Raw genomic sequence first — 14966 nt, forward strand, 5'->3', positions numbered from 1 at the left:
CATCAGGGTAGGAGAGTGTGCGCCCTCTGGTATTGCGAGGAGATGGCTTCCAGAGGAGAAGAGTAGAAATTATCTCGTTTTCAGCTCTACAACAATGTCCAGTAAACTGGACTCTTCTACCTTTCACAAAAGATGATACAGGTGGTAATTTCCCATATATTTGTACTTTGGTTGGATGACGCTTCCACGAGAGATTTTGAGCTCTCATAAGGAGGCGAGTGTAAGTTCCATCCAACCGCCTCTCAAGCTCATGTAAGCTCCCCCAAGTGGTGAAGCTGATGTTATATTATATTGTAGATTTGTTGTCTGCATCAGTAAACTTTATCTATGTGATTTGAGTGTTTCTGCCCAAGACCACATGTTGCAGCCAAGCATTAATAGTCCACATGGCTGTGACTCTTTCACTAAAGTAAAATATAACAACAGCGGAAGAAATTATTTCTTATCTAAGTGTACAGTAAAACATTGCTGGCAATAGTTTTTTTCATTTTTTTTTTACACTAGTGTCTTCTCAAAGACACTATCTTTATTATTTACTCACTGCTGATTCTATTGTTTTCCATTAATCTCGTTATTTTGTTGCTAAGCTGTAATATTTTTCTCCTGAATTTTGTATTTCATTAAAAAAAAATTCAAAATGAAAGTAAATATCTCTTTTATCTTTCTACATGTTTCAGTCATTAGACTGCGGTCATGCTGGGGCAGTGTCTTGAACAGCTTTGGTAGAATGAATTGACCCCCAGAATTTTATTTTTGGTTATAAATCTGGTACTTATTCTCTCAGTTTCTTTTGCCAAACTGCTAAGTTATGAGGACATAAGCACACCAATACCAGTTGTCAGGTGGTGGTAGAGAGGACAGACACACACACACAAACACACATATATATACATACACACAAAAGGCGGCGAGCTGGCAGAAACGTTAGCACGCTGGGCAAAGTTCGTAGCCGTATTTCGTCTGTCGTTGCGTTCCGAGTTCAAATTCCGCTGAGGTCGACTTTGCCTTTCATCCTTTCGGGGTCGATAAATTAAGTACCAGTTACGCACTGGGGTTGATGTAATCGACTTAATCCCTTTGTCTGTCCTTGTTTGTCCCCTCTGTGTTTAGCCCCTTGTGGGTAGTAAAGAAATATATATATACATACACACACACACACATGCACAGAGAGCACAACATGGATGACCACTTGAAGGTAGTACTCCAGCATGGCCTCAGTCCAATGTGTCAACCCAGTAAAAGAGTATTAGAATATAAGCTTTTATAAAACAATCACTTTTCATTTAAATATTCTTCTCTGATATCTATACAGATCTGCCTGATAGCTTTCCTAACTACCCCCATCTTGTTCTTGGCTAAATTCCATTTGGCCTCCTCTGTCTGGGCCCAGGCATGAATACCTATATCCACCACAATACATCACATAGTGATTCCCATTTCTCACCATTATGTCTTAACAATGCACACAGACTGAACTTTTTTGTTTTCTCAACTCTTGAGAATTTGGAACAATGCCAACATTAATCACATTGAGACATAAAACCATATTCCATCGACTGAAGTCATACAGCGATTCACGCACCACAAGTAAGAGATCTGGCTCAGTGACTTATTCTAGACAGAAGCCATACGATGCTACTAACGCCACCGTTTCACAAACGGAGAAGCAAAGAGTGTAAGAAAAAAATAAAATAAATAAAAGCAAAAATAAAATGTAATCATCTATATAAAATTTATTGATGCAGACACGTTAAGTGAACAAAAGGGGAGAGAACTCGTGTTATATCAAACTTTATGAGAGACTGAAATCAATTTTCGTTTCAATTTTTAGTAAATTATTCTCTCTTTTACTCTTTTACTTTGTTTCAGTCATTTGACTGCGGCCATGCTGGAGCACCGCCTCAAATCGAGCAACTCGACCCCGGGACTTATTCTTTTGTAAGCCCAGTACTTATTCTATCGGTCTCTTTTGCCGAACCACAAATGAACGGGGACATAAACACACCAGCATCGGTTGTCAAGCAATGCTAGGGGGACAAACACAGACACAAACACACACATACATATATATATTTATATATACATATATACGACGGGCTTCTTTCAGTTTCCGTCTACCAAATCCACTCACAAGGCTTTGGTCGGCCCGAGGCTATAGCAGAAGACACTTGCCCAAGGTGCCACGCAGTGGGACTGAACCCGGAACCATGTGGTTGGTAAACAAGCTACTTACCACACAGCCACTCCTGCGCCTATATGTATTTGTTTTGCAAGATTCTTGATGTGAAATCATCTGCTGTAACAGATATTGGTATATTTGGGGATGGTCAGCTTTTGCCAATAAACGCATGCACTATTTATTTGATCTTCACTTTACCTCCGTTAACACTAGTAGTGATTGTCAAGCAGCTTGCAGGTAGAATTGTTAGCATGCCAGACAAAATGCATAGCAGCGTTTCAGCTGTCTCCATGTTCTGAGTTCAAATTCTAGCAAGGTTGACAACTGGAGGTTTCTATGGGACAACCTGCTGAGGGCCACTGACAAGATCTGTGGATGGTGCAAATTACCCTCTCGACCCAAAGTAATGTGGTGGTGGTGGTGGAACAATGTTGTTGACAGGGCTATTAGAGAAAAGAAACAGGCTTGGAAGGCTAAACATCATCTTGGAGGATACAGAGGAGCTGGCACGGGACTGCCAGTGATGGGAGGCACTACTGGACCTGGTCGGCTCTACACACAATGGCACCTTTGGGACCATTAACCTGGGATAACCCTAGCTTCATTGAGCAAGAGTGCGAATGAGTGAGTGAATGATTACTCTTTCAAAATGCACCTTCAGCCTGGTTAATGATAGTACAGGGATTCCCCGACTTGCGCGAGTTCAACTTGCGCGAAATTCGACTTGCGCGAGCCAACTTTTGATACCGAGTGTTCAGGTTGCGAGAGTTGTATTCTCGACTTGTGCTTGTTGTAAAAATATTTATTATCCATGGTTGCATTGCCTTGTCTGTTATCTTGTTATCTATCCATCATTTTAAATATACATAAAGTAAAAATAATTGTGTTTGAGTAATTGATAACAATATCTGGTACTCAACTTGCGCGAATTTCGAATTGCGCGTCCCCCAATTACTCGCGCAAGTCGAGGAATCCCTGTACTTATTTACAGACTCCACAAAGTACAAAACAAGTTCCACATAGATTTAACATGCAACAACTTACTCAGCAGTATTGACTATCAAGTGGATACTAGTGCAACCCCTTCTCCCTCCAGCTGCATCTATATTTGCAGTCAACTATATAGAGACTGTCTAAAACAATTAGCAAAAGCGTAATACGTGTTACCAAACAACTCCTAATATGCATGAAGAAGAGCAACAAAAATATGTGAATTTCAAGACTACAACACGACCAGAAATATAATCTATTTTTATAAATATAATAATTGGAAGCTCCACTCTGGAAGCAGAAGTCAACAAGGTATCAAATTATAACATGGAAATTAAAAGGTAGAAATATAAAAGAAATTGTTGTCTTACCTGAGAAGAGACTGACATTTTTGTCCTGACTAACTGTTTTTCTAAATGGAGCCTCTCTTTGGCAGCTTGCTTAATAATTGCTTCGAGTTCTTCTTGATCTTCATAAAGACGAGAATTCTGAAGAAAAATGTTAACAGATTGACAATCACTCCCAGTATGTACCTATCTGATGGTCATGTAATGGGTATGAATGGAGACAGAAGCATCAGGGAGTGCTGGGATCTATTGTGGGGAGAATATGTGGGACAAAGTGTTGAGAAAGGATTTTTTCAGACATTGGGCCTCACAAAGGGACTGTGACTCCAGGCAGTTTGCAGTATTTGAGAAGACATGTCAAGCTAAGTAAAATCATAGTTGCCATTGCATACATGCATGTCCCCTGCATCCTGCTTCAGCTGAGTGATCATAACCTTGGGGGCTCACGGGTGCTGGTACCACATAAAAGCACCCCTGCCAGTGCTGTGTAAAGGCACCCAATACACTCTGTAAAATGGTTGGCATTAGGAAGGGCATCCAGCTGTAGAAACCATGCCACAACAGACACGGAGTCTGGGCAGCTCTTCAGCTGACTAGCTGCTATCAAACTGTCCAACCCATGCCAGCACGGAAAAGGGACCTTAAAGGATGATGATAATATCATCATCATAATCATTTTAATATCCACATTCCCATGCTTGCATGGATCAGATGTATTTTATCACTCAAATGTGATTGCTTTATCTTACAGAATCAAATTAGATTGGTTTATTATGCAGTCTGAAATGTGACTGGTTTATATACTTCACAGTAAATAGTTTCTCATACATGTGGCTGATTACAAATCACAACATATACAGGTAACCAAATGGACATAATTAAAGGAAATACAATGACGTGTATGGATATAAGTCAATAAATGAGTCTACAATACTAATAATACCAATGTGCTCAAATGCTGTGTGTTTTAAACATTGCCAAAATTAACTTACCTGTGGAAGTTGTTTTGACATGGAGCTAATTTTTTCTGCTAATATCTGGTATTGCCTTTTTAATTCTTCAATTTCTTTCTCTTTCGCCAATAAACTCTTTGAATACTCAGCATGTTCTCGTGCTCTCTGTTTTTGAAATTGTTTTCTAACTGATTCTGTATCATGGCTTTCACCAGATTTCTGTGTAAAAAAAAACCAAATTATTTCATCAGGCCATGTTCTTCAATAAATCTGATCCTTCCATCCACATTCAGGTAAAAAAAAAAAAAGGTAACTACTATATCCAAAAATGGTATAAAGGTATCCAAATTAAAGATGAAGAGAAAACAAATTCATACAGCTCCTACAATCACTTGAGAATGGTTTTAATGGTTCTCTGGGTCAAGATAATGGGGAACCAATTGATAAGTCAGTCCTAATGAAGATATATCCAATAACTACAACTGTAGGAAGCATGTTAACGATAAGAAGAGGTGAATTAATAAGAATGGTGAATAGAAAACAGTGGACTGAGAGTATTCTGAAGGAAAGGCAAGCAAGCTGGCAGAATCGTTAGCACGCCGGGCGAAATGCTTAGTGGTATTTTGTTCTGAGTTGCGGTTACGTTCTGAGTTCAAATTCCGCCGAGGTCGACTTTGCCTTTCATCCTTTCGGGGTCAGTTAAATAAGTACCAGTTATGCACTAGGGTCGATATAATCGACTTAATCCGTTTGTCTGTCCTTGTTTGTCCCCTATGTGTGTAGCGCCTTGTGGGCAGTAAAGAAATAAGTATTCTGAAGGAAAATCCATAAAACAAAACCTGAACACAAATTGTTTGTTATATATAATCATCATCCTCGTTCGAATGTCCACTCTTCTATGCTTCTTTAGGTCAGATAAAAGTCGTTGAGGCAGATTTTTTATGGCCAACCATCACTGGTTTCTAAAAGCTTTATTTCCCTGAGTTCTTCAAATACCAACAACACAATGATTATGTTTACACAGAAATAAACAACACTGCTTGTCTGTCAGTAATGTTTGTTTACAATTAGTGCAATGTCAAGATGAGGAGACACAAATATGAACATTCACACACACACACACACAACAGGTTCTTTCAGTTTCTGTCTGCAAAAGCTACTCACAAGGCTTGTGTGTATGTAAGTGTATAGGAATAAAGTGATCCAGGCAGGTACTATTGTAGCTCTCAGGTATATTCCATGTTACTGCTAACTGCATCAAATAGATTTAATAAGCATCAGTGATCACTTAGTATGAGCAATCCTGCTGTAATTCTTGTGATGAGTAACTCCCGGTTCATTTCTCTGGATTGTAAATATTATCAAGAGAGTAAATTTCAAAATTTACACACCTTGAAATGTGTGCATGTGTGCAAATGTGTGTTAGTTGTTTACTATCATAATAAAGGATATAAATATTGGGTCATCAAATAAATTAATTTTTTCCTGTTTATTTTAAACTTTTCCATTGTTATTTGAATTAACTCAAAAAATAGTTTTATTGCAGTGTTTTAGTATTTTATGGCTTTTTGTGGCAGTATTTTACCTCCAGAAAATTTGTTCACCATTTTTGAAATTTGAATGAATTTTACCTCTTTTCAGACGTATGGCAATGGCGTGCCAAGTAAATTAAAATGCTAATGAATTTATCCAACAATCCAATATTTGAGGAAGCAATTATACTGCAAACATAAGGACTCGGCACTTGAAGAATACCAGGGTGAAAAACAGTCTGAACAAACTATAAAAACAATTCTTTAAAATCCAAATTAATCCTGGATAGTTTTTCCATTCAAAGCCAATATATTTAAGAATCCACAGGTATGATAGTTTGGCAAAATTAAAGTAAGTGGATCACAGCCAACAGAAAATTTGTCACTAAAATATGCTTGCTTTTCTTCTAAATATTCTTATTAACCAATCAAATGAATCACTTTTAATGTAAACTGAGAAATTGTCATGGAATTGAAAGCATATATCATTTAATTCCATGCATGGTGGTGGTGGGGTGGTGCAGTATTCAAAGAAAGTGTATAAAAAGTATCTATGGAAATAGATTTTTTTTTAATTGAAAAAAAAAAAAAGTAACAACCAATTTGAAAATGAAATCTGATTCTAGAATATTCAAGTTTTTGATCTCTAAAACAACAACAAAAAATGTAATCAATTATCAAATTATCGATGACAGGAATTGTGTTAATAGAATTGCTTAAATGAAAAACTATCCATTTTTGTCTTCCCCCATTCACAGAAGAAGGGAGAAAACGATGATGATGATGATGGTGATAACATATATACCTATTTCTTTACTACCCACAAAGGGGCTAAACACAGAGAGGACAAACAAGGACAGACAAATGGATTAAGTCGATTATATCGACCCCAGTGCGTAACTGGTACTTATCTAATCGACCCCGAAAGGATGAAAGGGTAAGTTGACCTCGGCGGAATTTGAACTCAGAACATAGCGGCAGATGAAATACCGATAGGTGTTACGCCCGGCGTGCTAATGATTCTACCAGCTCGCTGCCTTATATGATAGTGGATTGGAAGCACTCCGTCGGTTACAACGACGAGGGTTCCGGTTGATCCGAATCAACGGAACAGCCTGCTCGTGAAATTGACATGTAAGTGGCTGAGCACTCCACAGGCATGTGCACCCTTAACGTAGTTCTCGGGGATATTCAGCGTGACACAGAGAGTGACAAGGCCGGCCCTTTGAAATACAGGTACAAGAGAAACAGGAAGTAAGAGTGAGAGAAAGTTGTGGTGAAAGAGTACAGCAGGGATCAACCCCCCCCCCTGCCGGAGCCTCGTGGAGCTTTAGGTGTTTTCGCTCAATAAACACTCACAACGCCCGGTCTGGGAATCGAAACCGCGATCCTATGACCGCGAGTCCGCTACCCTGGGCCATTGCGCCTCCACCATATATGATAGTATATATATGATAACATATATATAACATATATACCAGATATATAATAATAATAATAATGATGAAATTATTGTATACAGTGCTCAGGTGCACCACAACTTGTCAGAAAGTGCATATAAAGTACATGCAGTAATGTAGAAATGTCTGGAAAGTGAACATGCTTGTGTGTGTATGGAGGGGAGAAATACCTCCTGCTGAGATTGGTTCAAATCATCACAGGGGATTGCCGATAGACTTGATATACTGGCATACAGGACGGAATTTGAACTTTAAAAACGTCATTCTAAAATCCCGTGTAAAATCTGAACCTTGACCTCCTGTGGTTTAGAGTAGCACCAACATCAATGGCAAACAGTGTAAAGCGCTCACATAGATTCTATGGTTCTACAGAGCAGTATTTTCAACTGATTCTTGCACATATCAATGGAAAACACTGTAAAATACTCATGTAGATCCTACGATCCTACAGCTCAATATTTACTAATGATACTTACATGTATGTTTACGAAGCTGGATTAACACCTTGTAAAACACTACTATAAAAATATTTTTCCTTCTAATGCAAATAATACTGGAAGGTGTTGAAATAAATGGAAAAAAAAACCATAAGAAATTAATCTGACAAACAATCTTCACCACCCACCCCCCCAAAAAAAAGCCAACACCTAAAAAACCCAACAGACATTCCAGCCCTACACAAATATCAACCACTAATACCCTGCATATCATCATCATCATCATTTAACGTCCGCTTTCCATGCTAGCATGGGTTGGACGGTTCAACTGGGGTCTGGGAAGCCAGAAGGCTGTACCTGGCCCAGTCTGATCTGGCAATGTTTCTACAGCTGGATGCCCTTCCTAACGCCAACCACTCCGTGAGTGTAGTGGGTGCTTTTTACGTGCCAGACGAGTCTGGCAAATGGCCACGAACGGATGGTGCTTTTTACGCACCACCGGCACGAGGCCAGTCGGGGCAGCGCTGGCAATGGCCACGTTCGGATGGTTCTCTTACGTGCCATCGGCACTGGTAACTCAGCTGCAATTTCCATTGATCGATTTCGATTCTGATATATATGCAGAATATGCACGTGTATGTGTATATTTGTGTGTGTGTGTGTGTGTGAGTATATTCGCCTGAGTGTGAGTGTATTTGTATATATATGAACATATTTGCCTCTATGTGTGTGCATGTGTGCATATTTGTGTGTGTGTGTGTGTGGTGTGAAATATCCTTTATTTCAAATTATGTCTGTCTACTTGGATTAAATATTCCACAATGAATGAAGCAGTAAATTCGAAAAATGTATCAAAAATTAATTTTTACCAAATATAACTTAATGAATTATACAATAAGGAATTGGTTTCTGGACTCTGACTTTTTTGAATTCCCAAATGGGTTTTTATTTCCCCTCTTTTATTTTATTTATTTAAAAAAAATTTTCTTCCATTATTAGAAATTTTGCTGCTGATTCTTATTTTTTTTTTTTTCTTTTATTGGTTTCAACTCAGAGCTGCGGCCATGCTGGGGCACCGTCATTTTGCTACACTGTTATTATCGAGAGCCTCCTCCGATATGTGACAGTTGGTGAATAAGGAAGTTTGATGTTGCTGCCCTCATTTGTGTCTCCTGCCGCGAGGTAGGTTCATCAGGGACTCTTGACAGGAAGAGATCCAGTTTTGTTTTGAATACACCTACATCATACTTTGTGTAGGTCCCTTCGGGCTCTTTGAGAGAATATTAAAAAGCTGTGGGCCCTTGAAACCCAGGCTGTTGCAGTAACTGATCCTGAAGCATGACAGCATTTTTTGGATCTTTGGCACTGCAGTGGAGAACCTTTCTGGCATTTGTGTAGCTTCCAATGCCAAAATTTGGCATAATTCCTTCCAGGATCTTCCACATGTATATTACAGCATATCTTTCCTGCCTTCGCTCCAGAGAATGACTTTTGTTTCATTATTTCAACTAATTTTTTTTACTTTCTCTATTTACAATATTTTTGCTGATGCAAAAATACTTTTAATCACTACTTGACTTTTCCAAGTTTAAAAATAATTTATGGAATGAAAATTCCTACATGCCTCATATCTCTGTCAAATTACATTGGTCAAACAACATTTTCCCAAGAAATATCGGTCACAGAACTATTTTAAAAAGTCAGTTCTTGGTCTCAAGAGATTTAGATTAATTTATGTGGTGAAAGTTATTTAGATAGATTAGAAACGATATATTTCCTTCTCTTTTATTTTTTACTTGTTTCAGTCATTAGACTGCAGCCATGCTGGAGCGCCGCCTTGAAGAATTTTTTAGTCAAATGAATTGACCCCAGTACTTTTTGGCTTTTAAAAGCCTGGTACTTATTCCAGCAGTTTCTTTTGCTGAACTACTAAGTTATGGGGATGTAAACACACCAACACCAGTTGTCAAGTGGCAGTAGAGGATAAACACAGATACAATGGTATATACACACACATTAAGGTGGAGAGCTGGCAGAAACGTTAGCACACCGTGCGAAATGCTTAGCAGTATTTCGTCTGCCACTACGTTCTGAGTTCAAATTCCGCCAAGGTCGACTTTGCCATTCACCCTTTCGGCGTCGATAAATTAAGTACCAGTTACGCACTGGGGTCGATATAATCAACTTAATCCGTTTGTTTGTCCTTGTTTGTTCTCTCTGTGTTTAGCCCCTTGTGGGTAGTAAAGAAATAGGTATACACACACAACAGGCTTCTTTCAGTCCCTGTCTACCAAATCTACTCATGAAGCTTCATTCAGCTGAAGCTACAGCGAAAGACATTTTGCTCAAGACAGCACACAGTGGGACTGAACCCATAACCATGAGGTTGAGGAGCAAGCTTCCTATCACACAGCTTCTATTTGACAATACTTTAGACTATATTAGCAGTATTGCCCGGCGTTGCTCGGGCTTGTAAAGGAAATAACTATATAAGCATTTTTAGAGATGTAAAGTATAATAGCCATCTCAATATGGCTAACCACAAAGGGGGGAGGGTGTTACTGTAGCTTTTTAAGTTGAGATTTAATAATAAATTTTTTGGAGAGTTACTTCCCTTATATATGCCAATAATGCATTAAAAATGGGAAAAATTGATGGTACGTTTTTTTTTAAATTGCAGACTCATTGTAGATGCGCGCTAATACCCAGAAGGGCTCGATATGAATCACGACTATAAGATACCCGGTTTTGGTTAAACTGCACCGCAAAATGTGGGAGTAGCTAGGAATCTAAATCGTAGGAGACAGACAGCACACAACCTTACTTTTATATATAAAGATTAGCAATGTGGGATCCTTGTTAATATTGGTACAATAAAATCTTTTTATGTTGGCAGAGAATAAACCAAAAAAAAAACCTTTTATAATTCAAAATAATGAAAATAAATTGCTACCGCAAAATGTCAACACAACCAATGAAAGTATGAATTACTAATAAACGTAGGGTTTTATTACATTGTGAGCAAAATAAGGAGGGTTATTTGCAATCAATAACTAAAGTATTACTGTAGCTATTTGTATGGACTTGAAACCAGGATAGTCTATAAAGCTTAACCCTTTGGTTACTAACCCGGCTGAAACCGGCTCTGGCTCTATAGTACAAATGTCTTGTTTTCATAAGTTTTGAATTAAAATCTTCCACCAAACCTTAGTCACAATTTATGTTCCTAACACTAGCTTAATGATAACGAAGTTATTTTACTAAATTCTTTGTTATCATCATCATCATCGTTTAACGTCCGTTTTCCGCGCCAGCACGGGTTGGACGGTTCAACTGGGGTCTGGGAAGCCAGAAGGCTTCATCAGGCTCCAGTCTGATCTGGCAGTGTTTCTACAGCTGGATGCCCTTCCTAACGCCAACCACTACGCGAGTGTAGTGGGTGCTTTTTACGTGCCACCTGCACAGGTGCCAGGGGGGTCTGGCATCGGCCACGATCGGTTGGTGCTTTTAACATGCCACCGGCACGGAAGCCAGCCAAGGCAGCGCTGGCATCGGCCACGTTCGGATGGTGCTTTTTATGTGCCACCGGCACAGAAGCCAGTCGAGGCAGCACTGGCATTGGCCACGTTCGGATGGTGCTTTTTATGTGCCACCGGCACAGAAGCCAGTCGAGGCGGCACTGGCATTGGCCACGTTCGGATGGAGCTTTTTATGTGCCACTGGCACAGAAGCCAGTCAAGGCGGCGCTGGCATTGGCCACGTTCGGATGGTGCTTTTTATGTGCCACCGGCACAGAAGCCAGTCGAGGCGGCGCTTATCATCATCATCATCGTTTAACGTCCGTTTTCCGCGCTAATATTTTAAAATAATTGAAAGAAACACACAGCATCTCAAAATAAATCCAGTAACGAAAGGGTTAAGCTGACAAGTTACATGCATATATGATGAGACAGCAATGAGGAATTTTGAATATTGCTCTCTTTGGGAAGATCACGAAGGAAGAGAAGTTACAATGTGCAGGTCTGCCTCCTATAATGGAAATCCTCAATGATAGAAATTTATGTTGGTTGGGTCACGTACAACAGACTCCCTAAACAAATCCTTGACTCCCAAGCATGCAAGGGGGGAAAAGACCTAGATTGAAATTCAAAGATACAGCAATAAGGAATATGAAGGAATAATAAGCTGCCGGACGAGATGGTGAAGATGCCGACGACCGCTCGGTTCAAAGTCTCCCTTGACCTCAAGTGGCCTGAACTCTTTACATGAACACCACCCTGTACATAACTCCATGTCCCCCTACATGGCCTTGCTTTTTGCTTTTTGAGCCAAAAAATTAACTAACTAACATGAAGTGGAAAGAAATTAATAGGTGCAGGCATGGCTGTGTGGTAATAAGTATGCTTCTCAACCACGTGGTTCCAGGTTCAGTCCCACTGTGTGGCAATTTGGGCAAGTGTCTTCTGCTATAATTTTGTGCTGATGAAAACATTATGGACTTTCTGGGATTGTAATTCAATGATCTGTTGAATTTTCTGGATAAATTCATGTGTTCTGATGATTTCAGAGTGTTTAGAATGCTTTTTATGCTTTGATACTGGTGATACGCTTCCATCTTCAGCTTCTAGCTCCTTACAAACTTTGTAGACAAAAGATTTGGCAACTTTAAAAAATCAAGATATTTCTATATCGCTATGCTCAGCCTTTATAACCATAATAACAGCATACCTCTTCATTTCTTGAGTAAGCTGAGGGTCTGCGATTATTATTCTGAAACAAAGATAATCTGAATGCTAAAGCGTTAATGGCATGCGTGTCTGTGGAGTGCTCAGCCACTTGCAATGTTAATTTTTTGAGCAGGCTGTTCCAATGACTAGACCAACTGGAAAACTCATTGTAAGCAACAAAGTGAAGAGGTACAGTTGACATATTCAGGAAATTAGTCGTAGAAATTGTTCAATTTGTTCTAAGACGGAGAATAACCAACCAACTTAATCAGGCAGGTACCCAAAAACAGTGTTAACCAACAGAATACCCTAGTTGTACTCACACTTGATTTATGTTTCCCACTCCTTTTTTCCCTTATTCACCCACCTTGTCTTCTTTTTTTCACTTTCTCATACATTCTCTCTTTTCCCGTGTCACCTGTCCTTGCTCATTCTCTCAGGTAAAAGAGGGGGAGGAGGAAGATAAGGAAAGGAAAGAGTACGACAGAATACTAAAAAGGAGGAAAATGACAAGTATTAAGATAAAATAAAACAACTGAAATATGAATAAAGTTCTCACCACCTTCACTGGTAATCTAATGATCACAAAAGGTACATGGAACTCTTTCATTCTGTGCATGTGTGTTTATGAGTTTGTGTGTGTGAAAGAATAGCTGCTCATGACTATATATAACTTTATTTGCCCATGGTACAATGCAGTGGGTATAGAACCTGTGTATGTATATATTCATATGTATATGTATACGTGTGTGTGTATATATATATAGTTAATCCAAACATGAAAACACAAAGAGAAAACACAACAACGCGAGCACATGGAACAGGTATAGTATTATTGGACGCTCGGGAAGGAAGGGAAGAAGGAGGGTTTAACGTTTCGAGTGGAGCTCTTCGTTGGAAACATAGGAGAAGGAAAGATCCAGAGAAGGGAAGACAGAGGAAAAGATCGCCAACGGTACACACGCAGTCACACATACACATACAATTCTTTTTCCCAAATACATTGCACTTCATATTCAAGGCTCTGATGAAGCAATAGAGCAAAAACAGTTGTAAGCTAATGAAGTTCATAATTATATTATGTTTTTAACTTGTCATTTCATTTTCTTTTATATATAAGTTGTCTAAGAATTTCACTAGTCAGAATTCATAAGTCACCATATATTTTTCCATGCCTACCATCTCTGAAGAGCACACGGTCTTAGTTAAACGACCGGTTACCTAGTATACAGTGCAAAACTGACCGATAAGATCAGCTGAAATGGATTTATAATACTGTATACTTTGTTTAACATACGTGAAATGACAGACAGATAAGCAGTAACAAGAAAACAAGTTTTCAGACAAGGTAACTTAATTAAATGTTGGTGGACTGAACAAACTTATCACCTGTTACAGATGATTTTATTTTTCTTTGTTTATTGATTACATTAGTAATTATGATTTACATTTTGAATTTTTCTTTGGTATGTTCACTTCTCTTTAGCTACCGCCACCACCACCACCATCACAACAATTAGTATTCATTTTTATTATATTATTTGTAAGTGCTGTTGTTGCCACTTAACTAAAGCAACTCAATAACATGATGGAGATATCGGTAAATCATGTGGTTATAAACGTAAATGAACATATTATATCACAATCAATACACACAAGACACAGAACATTAAGACACAAATAAAATTCCAACTCAAAAGCGAAACCTGAAGATGGAAGAGAGAACAGTGAGGTGGGGACAATACAGTATTATATATATATATAAATATACATATATAAGGAATTTCTTGGGTTTTATTTCTCTGTGTATTTATGTTTGTGTGCTTGTGTGTGTGTATAAATATGTGTGTGTGTGTGTGCGTGTGGGTGAAGACAAGTGATCTGTGTTATCTACTGCAATTAGAAGTAAACCTAAGCCAAAAGTGTACCCAAGCCAAGGGTAAAAGCATACCCAAGTTGAAAGTGAACCCAAGTCAAAAATAGATGTGTGTAAATGTACACAATTAAGGTTAGAGGAATGGATGGAGAGAGTGGGGTGATGGATGTATAAATAGATAGATAAAACAGACAAGCAAGACAGAGAGAATGAGCGACAGACCAACAGACAAACATAGATAGATAGGACAGACAAATAGGAAGATAGAGAAGACATAGACAGACTAACAGACAGACAGAACAATAGACAGACAGAACAACAGATAGGACAGAACAAGCCACACAGAATGACAGATAGATAGATAAATAGATAGATAGATAGGTAGGTAGGTAGGCAGGTAGGTAGGTAGATTGACCGACTGACGGACAAACAGATGTCATCAGTTCTTGGACTATTTGTACTATG

At 38.8% G+C, this 14966-nt stretch overlaps 1 protein-coding gene across 7 annotated transcripts in view; it reads right to left on the reverse strand.

Annotated features, from left to right (window-relative positions):
- Positions 1-14966, reverse strand: part of LOC115224461 (RIMS-binding protein 2) — a 595300-nt gene that overhangs the window by 462480 nt on the left and 117854 nt on the right. For all 7 annotated transcript variants that reach the window (XM_036513377.1, XM_036513379.1, XM_036513378.1 and 4 more), the window contains 2 exons: positions 4509-4688; positions 3541-3657 (listed from right to left, as the gene is read on the reverse strand). In XM_036513377.1, coding sequence (XP_036369270.1) covers positions 3541-3657; positions 4509-4688 — 297 coding nt within the window. The remainder of the gene's footprint in view (positions 1-3540; positions 3658-4508; positions 4689-14966) is intronic.

Source organism: Octopus sinensis, linkage group LG25 (genome assembly GCF_006345805.1).
Source record: "Octopus sinensis linkage group LG25, ASM634580v1, whole genome shotgun sequence".
In the NCBI taxonomy this organism is placed as follows: domain Eukaryota; kingdom Metazoa; phylum Mollusca; class Cephalopoda; order Octopoda; family Octopodidae; genus Octopus; species Octopus sinensis.